The sequence below is a fragment of the Nycticebus coucang genome, chromosome 16, assembly GCF_027406575.1.
Source record: "Nycticebus coucang isolate mNycCou1 chromosome 16, mNycCou1.pri, whole genome shotgun sequence".
NCBI classification, from domain to species: domain Eukaryota; kingdom Metazoa; phylum Chordata; class Mammalia; order Primates; family Lorisidae; genus Nycticebus; species Nycticebus coucang.
Window position 1 is genome coordinate 12,438,051 of NC_069795.1, and position 15,702 is coordinate 12,453,752.

The window sequence follows — 15,702 nt, forward strand, 5'->3', positions numbered from 1 at the left end:
ACTCTGTGATTCTTCAGACATCTAATGATCTCGACCAGCACTGAATGATGAGTTTTCTTGCTAATGAAATCAATGTGAATAAGGCTTTCTGGAAAAGGCAGACTTTTGACTTTCAAGGAACTGTCTGTGTTGGGGGCCTGGCCCGACTATCTTGGTTTTGACAGAGGAAATAAATGATTGATGATGCATCTGGTGAGTGTTCTGTGACCTCTCATCCTAGACCTGCACTGTCCAATGTGGTAAACAATAGCTATATGCGGCTATTTAAAATTAAAATTCAATAAAACTAAAAATTCAGCCCTACAGTCACATTGGGCATATTGCAAGCACTTGAGGACTACATGTTGAGTGGATGGTCCAGATATAAAACATTCTCACACCACAGAAGGTTCTACTGGATAGTGTCGCTCAAATCTCAAGCCAACCTATTGCATGTCTGGGTCATTCTAGCAGGACAACGGGGCAGTGGTCCATCAGCTGAGCTCTTCTTTATATACCAGGAAGGAAAGGAAATGAGAAAAGGTATGAAAGGGGGTGGGGACAGAGTGTGGATCAAGAGAGAAGAAAACGAATTTTACAATTTTATTAGGCAGGAATACATAGGTTAGGTCCTAGTGATTCAAGCAAATAGGAATTTTATGCTTTTTGGTAAACGTGGTTTGTTCCTGGCCATGGTCTTAGACTTGGGGGATGAACTGACACATCATGATCTTCATAATCCAGTCTCTGCATTTGGCTTCCTTCATCCTGAATTTGGGGAAGTTGAATTCCACTGGACTCTGTGTACCTTATGTGAATTATAAGATTTCTTAAAATTTTCCTTTTTTTTTGATAGGTTCTCACTCGGTTGCCCTGGGTAGAGTACTGTGGCACTATAGCTCATAGCAACCTGAAACTCTTAGGCTTGAGCAATCCTCTTGCCTCAGCCTCCTGAATAGCTGGGACTATAGGCATGTGCCACTATACTCAGCTAGTATTTTCTTTTTTCTTTTTTTTTTGTAGAGACAGAGTCTCACTTTATGGCCCTCGGTAGAGTGCCGTGGCCTCACACAGCTCACAGCAACCTCCAACTCCTGGGGCTTAAGCGATTCTCCTGCCTCAGCCTCCCGAGTAGCTAGGACTACAGGCGCCCGCCACAATGCCTGGCTATTTTTTGGTTGCAGTTTGGCTGGGGCCGGGTTTGAACCTGCCACCCTCGGTATATGGGGCCGGCGCCTTACCGACTGAGCCACAGGCGCCACCCTCAGCTAGTATTTTCTATTTTTAGTAGAGATGGAGGTCTGGCTCTTGCTCAGGCTGATCTCAAACTTCTGAGCTCAAGCAATCCACCTGCCATGGCCTCCCAGAGTGCTAGGATTACAGGCATGAGTCACCACACCTGGCCAAAATTTTTCTTTCTAACACACCAAGAGCAAAGATGTACTTTTCAAGACTGGGCTCACTTTAGTGGGTGATACAAGCCATGGGATAGGAGAAAAGAAGAACTCCAAGTAAGCTGCTGATTCTGCATCATGGAGCATCAGTTTATGAAGCCACACCAGATGTGGCTGGGTCTGCACCCCCTGCAATGAGAGAGGTGAGGAGGTGGCTTCCCAAAGACTGGGTGTAAACAAGGGCAAGCCATCAAGCTTGGTCGCCTACCCTGGAAGTTTAGAGATGACTAGGTCCACGGGATTGGGACCTGGTCCAGGCCATGGGATGGGATGAAGAGAGACATCCAGAGACCACTGGGCTCTGCTCCTTAGCATAGTGTGAGTGTGAGTGAGCCTGAGAGCCGCCATCTTCTCACCAACAAAATGGCAATAATGTACATTTCACTGGTTTCTTCATTTTTAAATGAGGTAACAAATGCAAAATGCCAAGGGCCCTACAAACTAGCAAGTATTGTAGAAACATGTATTTCCATTTAATATTTCTCTTTTCCTCTCAATTCATGGGAATTCACTTTCTTTCTCTAAGAATGTGATTGCAGCCTGTTTGAGGTCCACAGCTAACATTTGTTGTGTGCAGGCTGTGAACCAGATCAGCCTGCTGTGACCTAGATTGCTTCTTTTCCCCAATATCTGCTCTTTCTTTATCAATAATGAGAGTTTCAGCTAGCACACGGCCACCTAGAGGAACTCACATTTTCTAACCTCCTTTGCAGTTAGATGTGACCATGCCACTCAGTTCTGACCTAGGAACTATGAGCAGAAGTGATGCATGGCCATTCTTGGTTTGAACTTGAAAGGGAAGGCCCACACCTTCCTCACACCTGCTTCCTGGAGTACAGGCTTGATGGCAGGCTCACAGTGGTCATCATGGCCACAAGATGGAGGCCGTGTTGAGGATGGCAGAGCAACAAGAGGGAAGGAACTTGGGTCCTCCAAACCTCTTTAAGCTGCCAGACCAGCCCTGGGCCACCCTCCTCAGACTTTAACATTTTCTGAGCCACTGTCTTTGAGCTTTGTTTAGAACCTAACCTGGACCCTCCTGAACACTCACAGCCCTTCCTCACAACATATTTCTGACTCACATGGCTCCAGCCCTATTGGTCTCAAGGTCTCTCTCTTCTCTGCCTCCTCTGCTTCTCTTCCAGGTAAACCTCACCTTTCAGATTCTCCGTGCCCTACCTCACATGATCAATAGTTCTCTGTGGACTAACCTGGGTAGTGCTATGTCTTCCTCCCTGGCAGCAGGCACTTTGACAGAGTTTGCTGGAGATGCCACATGTGTTCATGCAGTGCCCTTGACAGAAGGAATGCTGAGCACAGCAGACAGGTTGATGCAGGAGGGTGGGGCACATGCCAGCTTCCCAGGGCTCCCCCTCAGCAACTTTGAAGACCACAGGTTCATGGTGGGCCTGCTTCTCATTTTAGAGTCATGCATAGGGGTTGATAGTCCTTTCTGCTCTCTGAGTGCCTGTGGATTTCTCTGCCTCTCCACATATCTGGGTGACTGTGGCCCTCAGCCAGCCCTGGGACCTTACTTTGTGTGAGTCCCCGTGCCCAGCTCTAAGCACATGAGCCAGAGAGGTGGGCTGGGCTGCCTGGGTAGCTCCCCTGATTCCATGGATAGAAGCTGCGACTAAAGCTAGTCACTGACCCCCACATCCCTTCCCAGGACATGTGAGTCTTGAGCTGCTGGCCCAGCCACAGCTGCCGGAGCCTTCACTTTGAGGTAGAGTGGGAGATCAAGGGTGATACTAATGTTAGTTTTCTTCTCATTTGCAGGGAAATAGGAACAAACATCCACCTGAGAGCACACTCCCAAAGAAACTTCTCTGTTAGCCTCACTTTGTAGTTGCAAGATAGCCTGGTGGGTTTCTTGTTTGTCTGTTTGGTTTTTGGTGGGGATGGGAGGGGTGACTCTCCCTCCTCCCTGATTCACTGGGATGTGGGGAAGGGTCAAAGAGAGATTCCTCAGAGGGAAGAAAAGGAGAATTAGAGCTACTCTGAAAACATCACATCCTAGTCATGGGAGAAGGTGAAATATAGGAGCGGTGCCCATGAGCTGACATCTTGGAACAATATAGCATATGCTATATTGTTTCTCTGATTTTCAATTCTATAAAAACACTTTTCAATTCTGCAAAATGATTCAAACAAATAAGCAAACGACCCCCCAATCATTATTCTCTTGCACTTTTGCCCTCGTTCTGGGTAGGACAGGCTGGGCCAGCCTCCCCCAGGACAACCATCACCTCTCCCAAGAGAAGTGGTGTTTTGATTTGATAGCGGGCTTTGGGCTCAGCATCTCAACCCAGGCGGGGCAGGCTGAGTGTTCTCACAGCCATCTGTTGCAGCCTGTAATGCATGAGCACATTAGCACATGGCCCGCCAGCAGCCTCAACATTGTTCTCCAGGCTGAGTTAGCTCAGTCGACCTCAACAAAGGGGGCAGTTTTGCATTCGAGATAAATACAACCACCCAGGATATTTTTTTAAAGGATACTTAGAGTTAAGGTTCACACTGGCTGCATGCATTGCACAGTTGCAGCCACCCTCCCACCCCTTCAATATCATTCCCATTCTGCTCATGACATTTATATGAATGGTTTGTAGAAGCTGCTGATTTACCAGGAGATACTTTTATGCTCCTGATTGGAAAGATTCATCCAATTGAATATTTGTCTATCTTTTTTTAATCCAAAGAGCTTGTCTCCCAAAGGATTAGAACAAATTATCCAACTATGAATCCCTTTAATTTTGAGGTCGTCCTTATGCCTCAAGGTCTGGATCCTTAAACTATGCTCAAAGACTACCCACGGGACTTAGGAAGCAGCTTTCATTCACAGTGGAAAATATTATTATACTTTAAGCTTTAGTAAATTTGTTGATAGTTATGACTTATTTCAGAAAATGCCCTATCTGCTTCCTATCACAGAACCAATAAAAGACCACCCTCCAGGACTTAGCAGATTTTTGAAAAGCATTTTTTGGGAAGGAAAACAGGAGTTGAGTGATATACTTTCTGCTTCTATTTTCTCACTCAGTGTCCCAGTGAAGCTTTGCATCTCTTCCATTCTAGTTACAGAATGCCTCAGTGGCAAAAATCATCTGTATGCATTCATTCTATTCATTCATTCATTCATTCATTCAGTGAGTATTTATTGAGCACCTATTCTGGACTAAGTACTGATCCACAACAGTGACCAACACAGACAAAGATCTGTGCCTGGTGGAACATATATGCCAGTGGGGAATAAAGACAATAAACACAATGAATTAGTAATAAATATCATGTAGGGAAAGGGAAAGTGGAAAAGGGCAAGGGAATTAAAAATGCCAGGGTGAAGTTGGAGTATTGAAAGGGAAGAGGAAGAAATTATGATCTCAATTTACTGAGCTTCCATTTATCCCAAAAAGAAATGCAAAACAACATCCTTGAGATATTGGTACCTTCCTACATCAAAGTCTTTCCCCCTCTAAGTTCATTTTCAAATAGAAAAGATGGTGTAGGTTTCAAAGCTCTTCAGTGGTGAAAAAGAAAACGTTTCTAACCTTCTCAAAGCAAGGGATGGGTAACATGGTGGTCCCCAAGCTCAGAGTGTGGCCGGCGCATCTGTCATCACTGAGTGCCTTCCATACCAACCTGGCACATTGAATGTGTTGGATAAAGGATTGAGAGGATGAGCTACAACGGCTCCACTTTCCAGCCATACTCCCTAGATTTATGCTGAATCCTCACGACCCTATAATGGCCACTTCTTAAAATGTGACTCTTAGCTGTAGCATAATAGGATCTGTCATTGCTGTAAGTTAGCTCCATTTCATTTCCAAGTCACAGTTGATGGAAGTCTAGCTGGATATTGAACAAGGGAAAAACTCACACACTACCCACTTCAGCCGGGTTTCTCGCTGAGATTCTGCCTCCCTAAGACCCCAAAGTACAGATTGACTAGGGAGTCCTGATTCTGCCTCCCTAAGACCCAAAAGTACAGATTGACTAGGGAGTCCTGACCCATTAGGGGCACTTGCAAGTCCCAGGGCATTGTATTAAGGGGTCCTTGACATATGCCTCTGGCTGGCAGGGAGGACATTTGGATCCCTTCTATGGGGATCAGGTAAAAAGTCTCAGAGAACTAAACCTTGAAATGGCCCTTGCCAACCTTTTCTTTACAGCTGAGTAGATAGACGCCCAGGAAGGCCAGGCAACTTGCCTGACGAGACCCAGCCTGCTCAGAGACCTAGATTTTTAAATTCCTAGATCAGGCCTCTCTTCACCATGGAAGGTTGTATGCAAGACCTGAGGAGTTACTCAGAAGGGAATAAGGCCACGAACAGGCAAATGGATGAACAAAATGCAACACACACATAGGACCGGAATATTCTTCAGCTGGGAGATGGAATGAGGTACTGGCAGATGCGACACTGCGGATGAGCCTCTAAACATTCTGCAAGTGAAGAAGCTAGTCACTGACGGTCACATACTGTATGACGCCGTTTATATGAAGTACCTAGAATAAGAGAATCTGTAGGGATAGCAAACTGATTGGTTGTCTCCAGGGGCAGGGGAGGAGTGTGAGGAGGGGCTGCTTAATGGGGACGGAGTATTATTTTTCAGTGATGAAAATGTTTTGGAACCAAATAAAGGTGGTAGTTGAATAACACTGTGAATGCCCCTGAATTGTTGGCTTTAAAATGGTTAATTTTATGTTGCATGAACTTTACCTTGATTAAAACCAAAAAATAATGAATGGGCTGGCAGGAGTTGATGGGTTAAACATCACAAGGTGGGTGATGACAAGCAGCCTGGCTGTGGAGGGGGATGCCAGGGAGGGGAGGGCAAGCCCAGGGTGAACTGGCGGGGAGGGTGGCCTCCTGGCTGTGCTGGCCTTTGGGCTCCCTGCCCCTGCTCTGCCGGCTGCCAGGGCCGGCTGCACCAGGTCATTTCCTTCCTGTGCTGGCCGAGTCACACTGGATTCTGGCTTCTTTCATTAGCGCTGCTGCCTTGCAGGAGCTGCCCAGACAGGTTGGAGGAGCAGGGGGGGAAGGGGAGCCTCCAGCCCAGCTCCCCAGGAGGTGCAGCCACTGTCCTCCCTGTGGCTCCCAGCTGTTATTTTACATAGAGGGTGTGTGGGGGTGCTTAGTCTTGCAGCTGACCACTTGCACTGGGCATCCAAGGGGCACAGCTGGAGGGATCTGAAGGCCTGGCTCTGAGAGAGAGGGCTCTCCTTCGGGGGAAGGGGATGGAACCATGAGGCTGAGGGCTTGGGCTTTAACAAGCAACTTTTCTTGGAATTAATTCCTTTCTGATCCTGGCACCCTTCCTTAAAAGGACCCAGTTCTGGTTTCTATGTGGAGTGTGGGCCCTCCTCATCCACTACAATGCAAGCAACATTCACCAAGGACTGTGTCCGGCCCCGTGCCGGGCACCCCAGGGCATGAGAAGGTGAAAATGGGGACCTTGCAACTGGACTCTACACAGAGCTCAGGGACACTGCTGGCTGCTCCCTGGGGTCCGGAGACAGCAGGACTCTCAAGGTGCTGCAGGGTGGGTCATGGAACTGAGGGTAACAGAGACTGTACTTTTTAGGACCCCCAAGAAGTTTCAGTGCACAGTCAGGCTCTTCCCTTATGCTTGGTGTGCCAGGATCTCCTTTCAAACCCAAGGAGTTGTCTGTCTTTGTGAAGACAGCACTAGCATCATCCCCATTTTGCAGATAAGGAGGCTGAGCCTCAGAAAGCTCTTGTCTTTTGTCCAAGGTCACATGGTTGGCAGAGCTTGCCCAAGGAAGGACACTGGCCCATACCCAGCAGCCCCTGCATGTCCTCTGTGTTGATCACTCCCCCATGGCCTACATACTCCTGGCTGCCTGGGGAGGAGGCAGGTAAGCTCAGATGTGGGAGCCACATCCAGGGCAGCTGTACCTTAGGCAGGGCCCTGAGCCCAGGGCAACCATTCACACTTGGGACCAGACAAAGGTAATTTCATTTAATCCCTACAGCAACACAGTTGTCAGGTGCTATTATTAATTATTCTATTTACATGAAGAAGGGAGGTTCAGGAGGTCTTGGAACCTCCCTTGGAAGGGAGGTTCAGGAAGGGAGGTTCAGGAAGGTCACTGTAGTGTCAGGGCCAAGTTTTAATTCAGCTGCCCTGGGTTGAAGCATAAATACTCACCAGTCTGGAGGCCTCAATGTCCCCCATCAATGCAGAATTCAGAGTCTTACACTCTGCTGTGCTGTCCACACCTTCCAAACCTCTTCCTCCCTTGAGTCCTTCATCACACCCATGACACCATTTGGGCATTTCTTCATTCATTTTTCTGAGCAGGCACATCTAGCAGGCAGTCCCTAGGTAACAGAGATGTCCACATCACAATTTCTACCCCAGGGAAGTCTCACAATCAAGGATGACAATCTTTCAGAATTGTTTATACTAGTGCTTCAGGGGAGGGTGGTCAAGTCCATTAGGAGGACCCTAACAGCCTCCCTGCCAGCCAGGGGCTCTCAGGACCTCTGCTCTGAGGTGGACAAGGGGACTCGAAGGGACTAGGTATTGGGACAGAACCTGATCTGCCCATGGAGCTTCCCAGATCATTCATCCTTGCTCCATTCTGCAGTTGAAAAAACAGGGTCAGAGTGTCACATGTTTTCTGAAAGGCTGCTCCACGCTGCTCTGCAAGACCAGGTTCTACTGCCAGGACTTAAGGATGAAGGAGGAGAAATTTCTCACGATGCTGGTTCAAGTTCCACCTGTGGCCCTTGACCCAGGTTGCAACACTTGGTCCTAAAGAGCCCAGAGCTCAGAGAGGCAAGCTGGTCTGAGAGGATGGCAGATGGGGAGGGCCTACAAGGCTTAAAAGGCAGGGAAAGGGATAGGTCCCCAGCTCTCTGGTCAGCCAGGGAAGGGGTGGTACACCAAGCTGCCTGCAGTCCACATGTATGGCTGGCTCACTCAGCCTCCTGGGCCCAGAAGGCTGGCAGAGGATAGACAGAGACCACTACTTTGAGGCTCCAGGCTCCCACATGTGCAAGTGCCTGTGTGTGTGGACCCCTATGTGCAAACTTGGGTGGGTGAGCTCCTGTGCATGAGTTTATGTGAGAAGACTTGGTATATGGGCTGGCATGCAAATTCACATGGCAGACTGCATGTGAGCTCAGGTGTGTGGAGCAAGGTGCCTGTGCCCATGGGCCCTGGCTCCCCTGGGCAGCTATTGGGGGCCCACACCGATGCAGGTGCTTCTGGCAGTTTGTGTTCCTCCTTCAGTGAGCTTACTGTGGCTCTGTGGCCACCAAAATGACAGCAAAAGAAAGCCATGATGGGGTCCAAGCCAGCTGCTTTAATTTCACTAGTGCGGGCTGCCCCTCTGCACCCACTTCCCAATAGACTGCCTGGGACCCAGGAAGCAAGGGGCAGTGAGAACACAGCATGTAATTCATAATGAGTTCTCTGAGCAGTTTTCCCAGGAATCAGTGATATGGTGGCCTGAGGACCACAAAGATGTGGTCTTCAAACCCAGAGCCCTGCCAGATGGTCCTGGTGGTGGACCAGGAGCTTATAGACTAAAAGCTGGTAGATCAGTTGCCCCAGGCAGGGTGTGTCTGGGAGGGGGCAGAGACTCAGTATGTGGCGAAGGGGTCCAAGGTCTGGAGGAGAATACTAGTGCTTTAGCCCACTGGCCCCTGCAGGTGGTTCTCTCTGGGACTCTTCCCAAATCACAACCCAGGTGTAGAGTGCCCAAGCAGGTAAGGGACTGGCCTCAGGCCAGCAGGGTGACAGCTACCTCAGCAGTGCCCTAATGAGAGGCCTTCTCAGCTCACCTGCTCCTGCCCAGTCCCCACCTGCCTGAGCCTTCTAATTGCTGAAGCCAGTGGGCACTGCCTGCCACCCAGATGGGGGCCAGGAATGGAGGGGGTGCCCCAGGAGCATCACCTAAGGGGTCTGGGGGAAGTGGCAGTACCAGATCCAAGGGTCTGGAGGCCACATCTGATCCAGAGTCTGGGGACTGCAGGGGTGAAGGCCAGGCAACCTCCTGGGGTTTGCTCAAGACCCAGACTCCTGGATTACAGCCTGGCCTTTTTCATTTATTGTTTGTACCCTGGAACAAGTCATTTACCCATTCTATGTCTCAGTATTCCCCACCAATAAAATAGGAGCACCCGTAAGTAAGCCTTCTCAAATGGTCAGCTCTGATAACTGGATGAACCGATGCTCTTAAAGCCTGAGTGTCCTGCCTTACACTGACCAACCTTTAATAAACGCCAGCAGGCTCCTCTGCCAATTACTGATATCCTGCACTCCCCAGAGGTGCGGCCGGGCCCTGCCTTCCTCCTCCCCCATATCTGTTCCTCACTGCACCCCAGCTGGAATAGCAGCTTTGTAGCAATAACTGGACCCTAGGAGAGAGGTGGGGAATAGGGATGTTGGTGTGGGGGGTCCCATCGCTCCCCTGCCTAGAACAGATCCTCACTCTTAGAGGGAAGGGGTGCTTGGCTGCAGGGGTTTAGATTCTGAGTAGCTGGAAGCCTCCAAACCAGGTAATAGCCACCCTAACCCATGCTGTGCTATGTCAGGGTGGGATTGTGTATAGCACTGTGATCAGCCAGGCCTCTCTTTCAGGTCTGCAGGGACAATGAGTAAGGGGTCTGGTACCCGCAAGGTGTCTTCAGACCCTCGGCTTAGGGGCCCTTGTCAATGACCCCATAACTCCTACTAGTGTGGGGAGGGAAGACTTGGTACAAAATCTGTAATGAAAGATGGACTTAAAATAAGTCTGAGCAGGTATGGGGGATTCTAGGAAGCATCAAGGTGTCTACTTAATAGAGGAAGTTCAGATTGGCTGGGTAGATTCTGCCCAAATGAGAGACAGATACTTCTCCAGGTCCGGTCCTGGTCGGGCAGAGCCCCAGCGTCTCAGGCACAGCCCCAGGAGTGTTTCCTGCAGGATCTGCTAACCCTTCTCTGAGCTTTCTACAACCCTCTCCCAGAGTCCACGCAATGCCCTGGCCCAGAGGCTCTTCATTAATTCCAGTCAATGACAAGGGCAGGTCCCTGGGTAGATGGCTTTTGAGCCTCAAATTGCCACAGGTGTCCCTAGTACCCGTGTCTTCCTATGGTCACATCAGAGTCTCTGGCCTCACTGGGCGTGTGACACCTCTGTGGGTTTGCTTTACCCGCTATCCCCAGGGTGAAGAATTCTGACTCTCTGGACAGCCAAGGCATCCTACAGCTCTGGTGAGTCCTCCAACACCAGGGAATCAGCACTTCTCTGTGACTCCGGTCCCACATGAGAGCGTGGGGAGTGTGGGGACAGTGTCCTGGGGTGCAGAGGAGGTTCAAATTCTGCCCACTGGGCTCTACTCCCTCAACCTCCAGTCAACACAGCTCCCTGGTTCTGAAGGAAGGGTAGGGAGAGTCTCACAGATCTTGACATCTGATGAGTCCTTGACCCTGGAAGCTGAGAGCTGGGGAGCCACAAGGGCCACAGGGGGGTGGGGGTAAGGGAGGAGGCTCAGCTGCAGCCCAGCACTGGAAAGAATTTCCAGGCTAATGTCCCCCACCCATGGGACCCACATTGCCAGTACTTGATAGCAGGCCCCCCACACTGGGCCTCCCTCCCCTCTTTCCCATCTCTTCTTTTTCAGTGGAGAACCGAATTAATGACTCACCAAAGTCAAAGTGAGGAGCCAAATAGGAGCCCAGTCGCTGGCCTGAGCTATCCCAGCAGCCTCAACCCCCCCATCAAAGATCAATACCACCAAGCAGCCAAACTGCTGTGTGTGCCTGTGTGTTCATCCGCAGTGTTGGTGTGTGTGTGTGTGGGGGGGGAGTCTTGGGTCTCTCACTCATGGTCGTGGTCCCCAGCTGGGCACTGCTTAGGTGGATGGCTGGAGGCAAAGAGGGACCCAGCCTGGCTGGACACAGCCCTTCCTTCCTTCCAGGCCCAGGTCTGGCTTTTCAGGGCCAGCCGTGGGGCCCAGAGACCAAAACAGGGTCTGTCCTTCTCCTTGACTGGAAAGGCTGAAAGTTTTTAATTTCCGAAGATAGGTGGTCCCAGCAAAAAGCACAGAGGCTGAAGGGCAGCAAGTGAGAGTCCTCGGCAGCACGCCGTTCCCAGCACCTGACACTGCGCAGTTCAAGGGCGCTGGGGGAGAGTCCTAGAAAGCTCAGAGAAGGGTTGGCAGATCCCGCAGGAAACACTCCCGGGGCTGTGCCGGAGGCGCTGTGGCTCTGCCAGACCAGGACTGTCCGGAGCTGAAACCAAGGAAACCCGTGGGGCCGGGCGGTGACCGTGGGGCCGGGCGGTGACCAGTCTGAGGAGAAAGAAAGAAAATTCGAGCAGAAAACACCCAAGAGCCCGAGCACCACCCTTGCCCCACAAGACGCAAAGTTCCGGGCTCGGGGAGGTAATTCTCACTTTTAAACTAATTTAATACCCAAGTGAAGGGGAAGGGGATTCTGGATTAGGCTTTGGGAACAAAAATAAGGACAAGAAAGTTGTGGAAAACACTAGAAGGATGTGCTCAAAAAACGAATGTGGGGAGAAGGACTAACCAGCTCCTCTGTCTCCGCTGCTAAACCAGCGGAGTGACCCCCAGATCACGCCCCCAGGGACCGCGCCCCGAACACCCCTTCGGCGCCACCCCACGCCTCCCACTCACACGGATGGAAACTCCCGATTTACTTTATATTTTATTTAAAATCTCAACACTCGATCATTTATTTCGTTTTTGCAACCAAACGAGTAATAAATATTATTTAGCACTTTGTTTTTACAAAAATAAAACACATGATACACTCTCTGCGAGGGGCAGCGCGGTCAGAGCAGGGAAGTCACGGGGGGGTGGGGGGGACTCTACAGCCCGCGAGGCCCAGCAGGCAGCGCCGGGCGGCTCCCAGGACGCAGGAAGCACGTGGAGTTTACCGTTTGTGTTAAACTTGGCAAAAAGAAACCAAAATAGAGAGAGGAAAGCAGGCTTAGACCCCGGTGAGGCTGGCAGTCACCAGCAAACGCCTTCCATCGCTCACTTACCTCATCGTTGATATTATATTTACACGTCCAAAATTTATTTCCAAGAAAGAAATTCTTTAAAAGCAGACAGAACCCCCCCCAAAAAAACCCAAGCTGTGTTCACAGCAACTTCCTTTTAATTCTGTCAAGTCCTCAGGTACCAAAATGACTCCTCCCAGTTGAGTAAAAAAATTAAATCAGAGACGGAAAGAATGGAGGGGGGTACTTTGTATTTTAAAATAGTAACTAAAAAAAGCCCGCCCCTCAAATCGGCAGTTTTTAGTTATCCCAATCCACAAGTGGTTCCACTCTGAGCGTCTTTAAAGCTTGCTCAGGAACATCCACAGATTTATTAGAAAACCTCAAACCCAATCAACTGGAGAGACATAAGGAACGCAACAGTTCCAGAGGGCGAGGGTTTACCCAGACTCCGAGACTGAATACCACCATAAGTGCTTCTGGTACCGAACCACAGCTTCCCACTAAGTTGTCGCGAGGCCAGGGACGACCCTCCAGGGCGAGGCCCGGCGGTCGCTTCTGCAATTGTCCCCCCACCCCCCAATCCCGGTCTCCCGCTGGTCAAGAGAGGAGGAAGGAGAGGACGTCCATACTGTGCCTCTCCTCCAACCTCCCGCCCGCGAGGTGCTGCCCGGCTGAGTCTGAAGTCCGGCAGGTGCTCGTGGGGGAAACCACAGTTTTTAGAATCTCTTCGGAGCGAGGGTGGAGGTGCGGGTAAGTTCGAGTGAGGGATGCACATAGCGGTACCGTTTTATAAAATAGTGTCTGCTGGACCTGCGCAGTTTAGAGCCGCGAGGGCTCAATCAGATCCCCGGAGCGAACACCTCCCATACTACTACTCTAGGCGCTCCATCCTAGCTCTGGTTCCCAGGTTCTGGAGTCCCCACCATCCCCTACCCCCAGTCCAAAGTCCTGTGGCTGGACGTTTGCCACTCCTCGCTTCCCGGCGGCCTCCCCGGCCCCCCGCTCGCCTGAACCCGCCCGCGCCTGTCGGCTCACTTGGCGTCGGAGGTGAGGCGGGGCAGGCTGCCCGCGCCCATGGCCGACACGTGGTGGTGTGGCGGTGGCACCTGGCACATGCTGCAGGGACAGGGCATACCTCCCCAGTGCTGGAAGCCCCCGCTACCCCCGCTGCCGCCGCCCCCGCCTCCCAGCGGGGCAGCCGCGGCTGCAGAAGGAGACTTTAGCAGGCTGTGCGGAGGCCGGATGGATCCGACCGACGACAGCCCGGAGCCAGGCAAAGAGGCGCTGGACACCGCAGCGGCCGCAGCGGCAGCAGCGGCGGCAGCGGCTGCGGGCGGCAGGATGGGGTGGTGTACCGCCGGGTGGTGTGCGGCGTGCGCTGCGGCGGCGGCCGCGGGGTGCGCGGTGGCGGCGGGCAGGGGCGCCGAGTGAGCCAGGCCGCCACAGGCCGACGGGTGGAAGCCAGCGTGGTGGCCGCCATAGATCTCGCTCACCAGTCGTTTCATCTCCTCCAGCGAGTTGGTGAGCATGAGGATGTAGTTGCGCGCCAGTAGCAGCGTGGCGATCTTGGAGAGCTTGCGCACAGACGGGCCGTGCGCGTACGGCATGACCTCGCGCAGGCCGTCCATGGCGATGTTGAGGTCGTGCATGCGCTTGCGCTCACGGCTGTTGATTTTGAGGCGCAGCTGCTGCAGCTCCGGCTCAGTCATCTGCTTCTTGTCCTTCTTGGTGGACGATGCGGCCGCCGACGACGTGGACGATGAGGTGCTGGACGAGGATGACTTGAAGCCTCCGCTTCCCAGCTTGTCCCCAGAGTGCGCGCCCGCTGAGCCCATGGCGCCGCGCAGCTCGGTGCTTAGCTCTGGCGGGCAGTCGCTTGGCGTGGATGAGGACACTGTGGCCCCCGTAAAGCCGCTGCCGCTGCTGCCCTTGCTCCGAGCCGGTAGAAAAAGATCATCGGGTTCCGGCGACGACGGGCGGCTGGACACCAGGCTGGTGTCCGAGTCCATGGCCGCAGGGGAGGATAGTCGCGACTTTCGCGGGGTCCTCCTTTCTTCGGTCCCCAGAACTTTCAGGTAAAGAGGGAAAACGAGAGGGAGCGAGAGCGAGCGAGAGAGAGAGAGAGAGAGAGAGAGAGAGAGACTTTAATGACAGAAAAACTGTTCCCGCCTGCACCGCAGCGCGGAGTCCAGGTAGAAGCGGAGGGTCACCCTCGCCGCTATCTCTGGCCTTGCTTCTAGCTGCACGCAGGCACCCATATTTAATCGCTCTCTTTTCCTCCCCCCTCCACCTCCCCTCTGCTCTCATCCAACAGGTTGTTTTATTTCAGGGAGCCTTGGGTGACTCTGAGAGAGAGTGGCATTGTAGAGGTTTTGTGCTTTCAGTTAAGAATGGAAAAGCTGGACCTCTGGGGCTGGAGTAAACGAGTAGCAAGTGAGGGGTTTTCTTCGCAAAGAGTGGAGATCTAAAGAGAGAACTGTTTATTTGGTTCCTCAAAGTCATCCACCTTATCTCCATCGACACCGCAGCAAACACACGCGTACACACTTGCACCCAGCACTGGCGCGGGGCCATGTGCTGCGTCCAGGGGCCTCAGCCAGTCACCAGCTGCTTGGACTTGTCGCTTTGGGGCGAGGGAAATGCAGCGGTCAGTGTGGGGAGGGCAGAGCAGCAAAGCCCCTCGGGAATTCCGGACAGCGAGGGAAGGATTCAAAGCCCCTCTATCAGAGCATCCTAGGTCAGGTCACAGCCGAGTTGGGGGCGTCTGTCCCTGGGATCTAGGTTGGGGCTGCTGGAGGGCGGGCACACTTACTGTGGATGTGTTTCAAGTAGCTCTCTCGGAAAAGCCTCAGCGGAGAGTCTGGCACCCGGCAATGGCGTCGCGTCGGTCTAGAATAAGCATTCGCACCTTTCCGGGCTCGGCCGGTTTTTATAGCCGGGTGGCGGCGGCGACAGCGGCAGCGGTTGCCGGGGCGGGGAACAATGTGCTGTCCTAGAGGGGCAGTAGCGCCAATGAGCTGGGCCCGCCCGGGGGGCTGGGAAGCTGATGTCATCCGGGCTAATTCCGCTCAATGAAACTCTTGGAGCGGGGCACACGCCTCCTCCTGCAAGCACACAACCAATGGGCGCCCGAGGCCAGGAGATTCTTGGGGAGGGACTGGAGGAGGGACCTGGGGAGGCAGAGTGAGAGGCTGGGGAAGAAGGAGGGCCGGCGCGAAGGGCAGGGACAGGAGGCCGAGCGCGCTTGGGTCTGAGCGAAAAAGGGAACGCAGTCAAATTTCT

General features: G+C 52.3%; 1 protein-coding gene across 1 annotated transcript; it reads right to left on the reverse strand.

Moving 5' to 3' along the window:
* Positions 1-12,112: 12,112 nt before the first annotated feature.
* On the reverse strand, positions 12,113-15,402 carry OLIG2 (oligodendrocyte transcription factor 2). The gene is made up of 2 exons (XM_053564981.1): positions 15,233-15,402; positions 12,113-14,488 (listed from the first exon to the last, which is right to left on the reverse strand). The coding sequence occupies exon 2, from the start codon at positions 14,427-14,429 to the stop codon at positions 13,452-13,454; it is 978 nt and encodes a 325-aa protein (XP_053420956.1). The 5' UTR covers positions 14,430-14,488; positions 15,233-15,402; the 3' UTR covers positions 12,113-13,451.
* Positions 15,403-15,702: the final 300 nt, after the last annotated feature.